Source organism: Kryptolebias marmoratus, linkage group LG15, assembly GCF_001649575.2.
Source record: "Kryptolebias marmoratus isolate JLee-2015 linkage group LG15, ASM164957v2, whole genome shotgun sequence".
Lineage (NCBI taxonomy): Eukaryota > Metazoa > Chordata > Actinopteri > Cyprinodontiformes > Rivulidae > Kryptolebias > Kryptolebias marmoratus.
Window position 1 is genome coordinate 1,441,064 of NC_051444.1, and position 10,558 is coordinate 1,451,621.

General features: G+C 41.1%; 1 protein-coding gene across 6 annotated transcripts in view; it reads left to right on the top strand.

The window, feature by feature from the left end:
• scml2 (Scm polycomb group protein like 2) overlaps window positions 1-10,558 on the top strand; it is a 21,376-nt gene that overhangs the window by 2,105 nt on the left and 8,713 nt on the right. For all 6 annotated transcript variants that reach the window (XM_037980013.1, XM_037980011.1, XM_037980009.1 and 3 more), the window contains exons 2-7: window positions 69-120; window positions 243-311; window positions 732-802; window positions 1,241-1,475; window positions 2,308-2,396; window positions 3,258-3,501. In XM_037980013.1, the coding sequence (XP_037835941.1) occupies window positions 99-120; window positions 243-311; window positions 732-802; window positions 1,241-1,475; window positions 2,308-2,396; window positions 3,258-3,501 (730 nt within the window). In that variant the 5' untranslated portion in view covers window positions 69-98. The remainder of the gene's footprint in view (window positions 1-68; window positions 121-242; window positions 312-731; window positions 803-1,240; window positions 1,476-2,307; window positions 2,397-3,257; window positions 3,502-10,558) is intronic.

Genomic DNA, 10,558 nt, shown 5'->3' on the forward strand with positions numbered 1-10,558 from the left:
CTCTCTGTCCTCCTGTCCTCTCTGTCCTCCTGTCCTCTCTGTCCATGTTGATGATATTGTCTCTGCAGTGTCTCTTCAGGTCCTTCCTCCTGGTCATCATGGGCCGAACGCCTCAGAGAGGTAACGTCCCAACGTCTCACCCGTCCATCGCTGATTCAGTCTTTAACCGTCTGCAGGTTCAGCAGCTGCTGGGTCCTGATTGGAGCTTTTCCTGTTTCCTGTTTCCTGTTTCCTGTTTTCAGATCCGAAGGAGGAGAAGAAGGAGAGACGCAGCAGCATCACCGCAGGTTCTGTCCTGGAGAAATCCAATGGTTGGTGTTTGGCTCCTCTGCTGTTTGTTTCTGTCTCTGAGGGACATGAGCAGACCTGAACACACACAGTTAAATGCATATCGCCCGCCACCTAACCTGCCAGCTTCATCTGACAGACTGAACAAAGTTCTGCTCAGGCAGGTCCTTAAAGGAATGCATATCACCCGCCGTTCTGCTTAAACTGTGAAAATAATCAGCAGAGTGTCTGCTGAGGAGGACTCTCCACTGGTAAACTAGCTGTGGCGGCCATCTTGAATCAGGTGCCTCCAGTGATTACTTTCTGAAGGTTCAGTGAAAGACATTAAAGATATTTCGCTAACAGAGACAAATAAACACACAGGCTGGGGCGGGTGTTTGATAAAAAGCTGAATGTTGGTTCTCCTGGGTTCTCCTGAGTTCTCGTCTTCTCTCTGCTGGTAGAACCGTTCAGCTGGGAGGAATATCTGAGGGAAACTTCGTCGACCGCAGCCTCGCCGGCCTGCTTCAGACAGGTACCTCATCTTCACCTTTTTATTTGAACTTCTGCTTTTCATGTTGCTGATTCTGTTGCTTCGTTTGGTTAAAAATATTTAAAAATAAATGAACGGAACGTAGACAGATCCGTCTGCTTCCGAGGAGGAGATGATTGTTTCTCAGCTGAAGATGATTTAGATTTTTCTTGTTGTCCAAAGACACCAGTTTTTGTAGCTTTTTCCTCAACTTCAGAATCAAATAAGAGACTCGTTGGACAACAAAGGAAGGAAATTAGATTAATCTATAAATTCTGGGTTCAGTTAGTCTGAACTTTTTAATTAAAACTGTTACTTTTGATTGTTTTTGATAAAAATTTACAGCTGTGAGCAGATCTTCACAGATCTCCACAGACGAGGTTCTGGGTTTGATCTCCGTCTCCTGGTTGGTATTAACGGTGTCTCCGTGTCCCCCTGCAGTCCAGAGTCCCTCCCTCCAACGATTTTAAATCCGGCATGAAACTCGAGGCTCGGGATCCTCGAAACTCTAACTCGGTGTGCATCGCCACGGTGATGGGCATGATGGGAACTCGCCTGCGCCTGCGCCTGGACGGCAGCGACAACACCAACGACTTCTGGAGGCTCGTGGACTCTTCAGACATCCAGCCAATAGGAAGCTGCGAGCGGAGCGGGGACATGCTGCAACCGCCGCTGGGTGGGTGTCTTTCAGAACAAGCTGCTTGTTTCTGTAGTAAAATATGAGAATAAAAGACAGGAAACAAGGAGGTAAATAACTGTTAATTGTTGCTGATTTATTTATTCATTTGATTGTCCAATCACAGGCCGTCTTTACAGAAAAGATCCAACTCGCTTTATGAACGATTCTCCAGTTTATTCTGATAAATCTGAGATCTTTAATTGACATTTTCTTAAAATTAGCTGCTGATTTGATCTAATTTACAGTCTGGTTTCAGAGCAACGCACAGTTCTACTGCAGCAACTTTAAAAGTATTAAATTATTTTATTTGAAGCTTTTTTTTTAGGTAAAAAGCAACATTACGCAGCTCTTTTTATTCATTTATCAAAAGCCTTCGTTACAGTCGATTATAAAATCCTGCTGCATTCAGGAACTGAATCGTGTCCAGGTAAACATCTGTCCTCTGGTCTGGTTCTGGTCCAGAAGTCTCCTGGTTCCTTTAAGTTGAGCTGCCATGTTGTTTTTAGAGAGAAGAGGCTTTAACCTTTGACCTTTGACCTGCTAACTGAGGCCTGTAGAGTCTGAGATGGAGCTCATTGCACGGTCTGACCTTCAGGGATGGACTGTATCCTCCTCTCTGTAGAACGATGGACTCCAGATAGTCTGGAAATGACCTTTGACCCTTCCCAGATTGCTTCTCTGAGGTCATTGCTGTTGTTTTTCCGCCCTGGCGTTGTGTTAACCCTTACCTGCAGCTCGTGATCCTGAGGAAGCAGATGTTCTGTCCCAGATTTAACAGCTGGAAACATGAGAGCAGCTGCAGCAGCTTCATCTGCGTGTTTGTGTTCAGGTTTCAGGATGAACGCCTCCTCGTGGCCGATGTTTCTCCTGCGGACGCTCAGCGGGGCGGAGATCGCCCCCGCCGCCGCTTTTAAGAAGGTAACGACTCCTGGAAGATAACTATAGAAGCCAACAAGTGGGATTAAATAATATCAGCACCACAGGAGATTTCCGAGATGTTTCTGCTGGAAAATGCAAGACTGGTTTTCAGGTCTTTGTCGTAAATATTTTTCAAATTAAAATGTATTGAACAAAACAATTTTTTAAAGATAATTTTGGTGTAAAAGTGCAGAAACAAAACAAATATTCTCAGATTCCATGTTGTGTTTTTAATGTTCACAGTGATTTCTAACGCCACCGTCCTAAATATGTTGGTTTTATTTAAGATTATTTAAGATTAAATGACTGTCAGAATAAAAGCCTCAGCTAGAACCAAAACATGACTGTCAGAATAAAAGTCTCAGCAGAACCAAAACATGACTGTCAGAATAAAAGCCTCAGCCAGAACCAAAACATGGCTGTCAGAATAAAAGCCTCAGCCAGAACCAAAACATGGCTGTCAGAATAAAAGCGTCAGCCAGAACCAAAACATGACTGTCAGAATAAAAACCTCAGCCAGAACCAAAAAATGACTGTCAGAATAAAAGCCTCAGCCAGAACCAAAAAATGACTGTCAGAATAAAAGCCTAAGTGGAACCGAAACATGGATTTTCAGAATAAACGTTTTATCCATCAAAATGAAGCAAAGTGAAATCAGAAGAGAGAATAATGTCCGTTAAATATTTAACCAAACATAAACATTGAGTTTAAAAATCAAATGTTTGTTTTTCTTTTCTGTTTAATTTTTTTTGAATAAGAGAAAATTTGACCACATTATTGAAGTTTATTTTGACGTACATTAGTTGGATATTTGTCATTAAAGCTGAAGTTCTGGACGTTTTCCGGACGTTCTGTGTTCAGGAACCTCCCAGCCCCGTGAAGAACTTCTTCCAGCCCGGCATGAAGCTGGAGGCCGTGGACAGGAAGAACCCCTACCTGATCTGTCCCGCCACAGTGGGAGAGGTCAGAGGTCAGGAGATCTTCGTCATGTTCGACGGCTGGAGAGGCGCCTTCGACTACTGGTGCCCGTTCGACTCCAGAGACGTGTTTCCTGTGGGCTGGTGTTCTCTGACCAAACACAGCCTGCAGCCGCCGGGGAACTTCTGTGAGTTCACAACAAACTCCATTTAACTTGTTTTTAAATTAGATCTATGTGTCGTGTGAATTTGCATTTATAACAACTTGATAAAAACATCAAATTTCATCTCCTGACCGGTTTTATCTGATTAGCAGGAAAAAACTAAATTTCTCTCCCAGAAAATCATGATAATAAAATTAAAATAACATTTTGTGTTGGTGAGCAGTGTCATTGAACCTGCAGCCTACTGATGTTTTATTTTACAAATAACTTTAAAGTTATTATCCTAACTAAAGAGGATGTTGGTTGTTTTTGTTGTTTTTGTTGTTTCTGTTGTTTCCCTCAAAGCTTTGGGATGTTATAAATATTCACCACCAGGGGGCAGCAGAGCGTAAACTCTGATATTTGAAGTCTGGATGAATTTAGGCTGAAAACTGCAGAAAAAACAGATTATTCTGAGACCGAGTAAGAATATCACCGTGCTGCGCTTGTTTTTTTAGACTCACCCTGATTCCAAAGTGTTTTTATCTTCTGGACTGTGAAGAACGACAGTGAAAGTCAGAGACGCCTCGTTTTGAGATTTATTGAGATTTTTGAACTCTGAGGATAATTGACAGAGTATTTAAAGACTTTAGAATAAAAACAAATGATGTGGTTCTCAATATACGGTATGAAGTCATTTACAAGGTTTGACCAAACGGCTACAGTTTCATCGTTTTCTCAGCATGAACTGGTTTTACTTTAAAACTCTGACGTGAAAGGCGGCGGGTGATATGCATTACTTCAAGGATATGTTGGATTTAAATCAGCCTTTCCAAAGGTCATTATCAAATTTCTTTCTCCCTGAAAATTTACACCAAAAACAACAAAAAAAATCTCATTATCTGTGGCTGACGAAGTGGAACGAGCAAAGAAATGTGGTGAAAGTAGAAATAATTTGCTTCATTTGGAAATGATCTTTAAACCTGCTGACAAAGACCGAAGCACCTCCAGTTTTTTATTATTTTTTTTATTTTAAGTCCCAACTTACCCTGAATTTCTTATAAATGAAAGCCCCTCTGAATATTCCAGAACCTGACACCTTTGGGACAAAAATGAAAGTGAACATTTTGTTCCTCGTCTGTATTTATGAAGCTCCTGGTCTTTTCAGCCATCGTGGTGTTTTTTGTCCATAAGTGAAAAAGTGGGTCTTTGTTGAGGTGTTAATGAGCTGATAATTAACTGTGCATGTGAGAAAAGAAGTGAGAGACGCTGTAATTACTACTTTTTTAAAATTAGCTTTCATTCAGTTTGTCCTGGTGTGACCCCCGCCGCAGTTTTTACTGAAGAACCAAAAAAAAAGAAACATTTGGTGCAGAAACAGCTTTTTTCTTCTCTTTATTTAACAGAAACTTTCTGTCATCTGACTGGTTTTTACTTCTTTTTAAATGTTGATTTGAATATTTTCCTTTCTTGGTCAGACTTTTATAAATAAATTTACTTTTTTAAATAAAAACTAACAATAATGTCACTTTTTGTCACCTGGTAGTTCTGATGCTATCATTTCAGACTCCTAAAATAAAACGTACCAACTCGTTACATGAACCCCCTCCCACGCTTTTAATTTGAAGGTCAACTAAGCAGCAGGTCAATATTTTAATTTATGCACTTTTTAAATCTGATGGTCCAAAGTGGGAATCTTTGCAACGTTTGCTCTAAATTAGTTTATTTAAGACTAAAATAATGTTAAAGGGAATAAAAGTGTTTCCTGCCACAGGAAAAATAAATAAGAATAAAAACAAATGTCTTTAACCTCTAATTCTTTACATTTAGGTTCCTTTATTAGCCATAAAAATAAAGTAATTTATATATCATTCACTTCATAAATTAAATTTCAACTAAAATTCATTTAATCTGTTTTTTTGTTAGATTATTGTTGAGTTTTCTGTTTGGAGCCAAAAAATAAATCAGATGAAACAAAATAAAGTTGAGTTTTAGATCCAATAAAAGATTAGATTAAAGAAAAGAAAAGATAAGAAACAAAAAAATATAAAAGAAGAGCTAAAATAAGAATAAAGATAAGAGAAGATAATAACTTTCTGTTAAATTACAGACAAGGAAAAGAAAAAAACAAAACATCATAAAATATATGTTAAATCTCCACACAGAGTATATTATTGTTAATTATTTATATTTTATTATTGAGGAAACGCGGATCAGAACTTTTATTTTTCAGCATCTTTTCTAAAACATCAGTTTTTCAGGATGTTTTGTTCTCCGCCTTCAGCTGCTTCGGTTCTAAGATCCTCAGAACCCTTCAGAACCCGACGGACGGCCCGTTGTTGACTGTAATCTGTAAAAACAGAGAAAATATTTATATAAAAATAAAAGTTCAGCCTGAGGGAAGGTCAACCCCCCCCCCTCATTCACAGCAAGAATTAACTTAAAGTTTATTTTAAAATCTGAAATGTCTGCAGAAACATCAGGATCAGTAAAATTTAACCTTCCGAAACTGGACTTTAGTCTTTGGTTCTGAGGGTCCAGATGTTCCACAGAACCTGGTTCTCCACCTCCAGCTGTTGTCTTGTTCCTCTGAGCGCTGCTGACTCAGATCTCGGCTGATACGGGTCCGAATGGCCGCCTCCTGGTTCTGGTGTCGGGTTACCCCTCCTGGGTCGCTGCAGAACTTCAGGACTGTCCTGGTCCAGTTTGACCTTTCACCCCCCCCTTCCCCCGAGGCCTCCTGAGACGCAGGTGACTGATGCGGGCTGTCGATGTGTCCCACAGATAGCACACTCCCCCCCTCCTCCTCCTCCTCCTCCTCCTCCTCCTCCTCCTCCTCATCCTCCCACCTTCCTCTCCCTCCCTCCCTCTATGCAAATCTGACACTCCCCCCTCCTCCCCCCTGCCTTCCCCCTCCTCCTGCTCATTCATTGGTGAGGCGAGCTGGAGCAGCGGGGCTTTGTTTTGGGCTTCAGCCTGCAGAACGAATCAGGGACAGACCAGAGACAGACCAGAGACAGACCAGGGACAGACCAGGGACAGACCAGGGACAGACCAGGGACAAACCAGGGACAAACCAGGGACAAACCAGGGACACACCAGGGACAAACCAGGGACAGGCGGCTGACAGAGCCAGAAAACAAACGATGAGCTTCAGTCGAAGGAAGCGGGACAAACGGGAATTTTAAAGACAAACAGGAAGCAGAGACTTTTATTGTGACGGCCTCCTGCTTTCACTCCCCCGTTGTTTCTGCAACTTCTGCTTCTCCTCTGCGTTTCCTGGTGAGTCGTCTTGTTTTTACTCTTCTGCATAAAAGAAGACAAACTTTCTGCTCGTCTCTTTGTTCTCGTTTTTTCCTTTTGGAGGATTTTTTTCTTCAGCCGGTTGATTATTAATGTGCAAACTTCAAAGTTTCTGTTTTCCTCCAGAAAAGCTGCAGAGCAGTTTGGAGAAGTTTAAAATGTTTGAATGTTTTTGCTTTTTTTTTGTATTTTTATCAAAAGAAAAAAAAAAACAAATCTGTTCCTAAAGAGCTCAAATCTTCTCCAGGAACACGTTTTGTTTAAAATAAAGACGAATAAAAGCCTTTTCTGCAGATCAGATCAAAGTTTTCTCACAAAAAGCTGTTTTTTTTCCTCATTTTTGACTTTAAACTTTAAAAACTTCTTGTTGTTTTCTCTTGCATTCATTGAAGTTGTTGTAAGAGACCAGCAGTTTAATGATTTAAAGGTTTGCAGCGTTCAGAGCTTCAGGTGTTTTTATCTCCCGCCGCCATAAAACACAGGCAATCATGTAATTGCCTGTCTGTTAGCAAAATATCTCATGAACCAGTGGATGTAGCTGAATGAAACTCTCAGGAAGTCATCACTGGATGAACGCCTACAACTCTTTAACTTTTGGAGACAGTTTGATTTAAGATGGCCGCCACAGCTAATCAACTGGCTGTAACCCAGTCAGTTTTTCAGATATTTAGCTGAAACCTGGTGTGGTAGTAGCTGAGAGTGATCTTTAACACAAACTCTGAGTGCTGACAGATCGTTGGTGGGAGACGTGCACTCCTTCAGGATTTCCTGGTTTCGTCGATTATTTCCTTCCAAGGTTCAGTTTGCAGAAGGTTCAGGAAATAATTGTGTATTTTTTTGGCACATTGGGCGAAAATGCGAGTCGTTTTATTTCGTTTGCTGAAGCTAAAGAAGGAGAACTCGAGCGTTTATTCGTTGTGGCTTTAAAGATATTTAAGTAACTTCCCTTTTCTGCTTCCTGTCGCGAGTTACACACCTGAAGTTTCAGGCTGTTGTAAAAAGAACAGCCTGTGTGTGTGTGTGTGTTGGGAGGGAAGTGTGAGTGTTTATTAAGGACACCAAATATGTGTCCCTGCCTGGGGGGAGGGGAGTTCTTTCTCATCTAATTATGTTTCCTACACACCCCCACGCTCACACACACACACACACACACACACACACACACACGCAGACATGTTGCTCGAGGCGAAGGCTTCACGGGTCATCGGGTCGAGCTGGAATCAGATTATTGTCATGATCAGAACCACATGTCGGTTTCACAGCCGTTCGACATGTTAATCATCTTTTACTCTGATTTTTTTCTTCTTTAGAATAAAGAAAATTTAGTTTATTTATTGTTTTCTTTTTACTTTGATCTTTTATCCTTCCAGCCACTCGTTTATTAAAGGAAGGATGAAGTCGGCAGCAGGAAAGTTGACTTTTTGGTTCCATTTGTTGGGTTTCTACGGTCCTGTCGTGTTTTTAATTGTTTTTTAATCTTTGAGTTATTGTTGTAATACGTCGCTTTTGTTTGCAGCACTTTGTCCAACAGCAGTTGTTTTAAATAAGATAAATAAATTTAATAAAGTTAGTAAGTTTCTAAAACTGGAAATTAATTAATTTCATGATTAATGATTGACTAATTTAACAAACCCATATTTTATTTGCAGTGGAACTTAGTAAACATATGAAATGTTGAAACTAAGATATTGTGTCATTGTTGCAAAAAGAAATTAGTCATTTTGAATTTAATGGCAGCAACACATCTGTAAAACAACAAAAGGCTGTAAAGTGAGAAACATCTGGAGGAACTTTTAGAGATTAACGGGTCCAAACCAGCCAGCCTGCCTCTCTGATGATATGGGGGTGCATTAGTGCCTCTGGAAAGGATCCCCTCGGGTCCAGATATTTACAGACTGATGGGAGACGAAGAGGAGATGCTTCAGAGGGAAACATCTGGAGCATCTGTAGAGAGACGTGTCGCTGCCAGCAGATTCAAAATGATCAGATTTTTTGTGATAAAAGTGTTTGATGTGTTCCACCGTGATCTGGGTTTATGAAATGAGTAAATCGTCCAGATCCAGACCTTTCTGGATTAGGGTTGTAACTGAGCGCCGCTCTTTGTTTCAGTTCTTTAAATTGTCAGAACTTCTGAGAATTTCAGAGACACGTTGTTTTATTTTCAGAGTAAAGTTTTTTAAGATTCTGGGATCTTGGTTTTGGAGATATCCTGTTCCTTGCTTATTGGTTTGCTTCTGAACTTCCTGTTTTATTTTTCAGTTTTGCGTGTTTTGTCTGGTTTCCCGCTCAGTCTGGCGTTCTCAGGTGTTTTCTTTTATTAAAGCAGCAGTTTTGGATCCACTGCAGTGGTGACAGTTGGACTGAGGTGAAGTGGAAAACTGAGAAAATAAATGTAAATTCTTTTTTTGTGGAAACTGGGACACTGCATCCTTACAGCCACAGATTAACGGGATCATTCAGGCGGTTATCAGCGCAGACTTTAAAGCCTGCTGCCGTGTTGATATAGGGGGGGGGGGTCGATGCTAAGTGACACAGAGAGACTTTATGGCTTTTGAAACTAGATATGCTGCCAACCAGGCTTTGCATTTTGCAAAATTAGAGCTTATCAAAGCTGCTCGGCGTCAATCTAGTCTTAAAAACTGAAAAACTGTTTGAAATATTGACAACATTTAGACTTTTCTGGTGCAGCTGGTTTCAGCCTCTCAGCGAGGACGGTTCTTAATCGTTACGTTCTTAAACGTAAATGACGTTCAGGAGGAAAAGATTCATCAGGTGGTCACTGAAAGCTGAAACAATGTGATGATGTCACAATAATCATCGGCCGCCCAGGTCTGAGGGTTCGTTTATCTGGACTGTTAGCGAAATATGTCGTTGAAATGTTCAGAGAGTAACTGATTAACTGGGCTCAAACCAGTTCAAGATGGCCGCCACAGCAAAGCAAACTTAGCACACACAGTTTCACACATACTGGGCTAAACTTTGGTGTGGTAGTAGCTGAGCATCGTCACTAATATTCAGCCTGAGTTAACCCTGTTTGTCTGTTAACAAAATATCTCAGACCTTTTTCGTTGTTGTAGTTTTTTCTTGATTTCGCTTGTTTTTGCTGATTTTCTTCTATTGTTTTAGTGTTTTATATTTATTTTATTTTTTTGTTTTTAACCAACTTGTGAAGCACTTTGGTCAAAGGTTGTTTTTAAACGAATTAAAGAAACAGATCCTAACAGATCGTTTAAGGATGTCAGGAAACTGTATGAGATTTTCAAGGTTTGACCAAAACGGACCATAACTCTTAACCTTAGTGGATGGGTGACATGCATTCCTTTAAAGTCTTTTATTTAGTAAGGCTTTAGCCTAATGTGTTTATATAAATGCAGTTTATTAATAAATTATTTAGTATATAAATGGTGACATGTGCCGCAGGAAGACTTACAGGAAGAGCTCTGATTTGATTTGATGAGTTTAAATCTGACATCTGTCTTCCTGTAACATCCTGTCTTCTGTATGTGACGTGAATAAAGTGTCTTATTGTCCTCAACGAGACGTTGCTCTTTTCTACGTCCACTTTCTCTCGTTTTCCAATTAAGCGTCTTTCACAATGGCCCCGCCCGGTCCCTCCTGGCCCCGCCCCTGGCTCCACCTGGCCCTGCCCCTGGCTCCGCCTAGCTCCGCTTGGCTCTTCCTGGCTCCGCCCAGCCCCACCTAGCTTCGCCTGGCCCCGCTTGGCCCCACCTGGCCCAACTTGGCCCCGCCTGGCTCCGCCCCTTGCCCCGTTTGGCCCTGCTTGGCCCCCCTGGCCCCA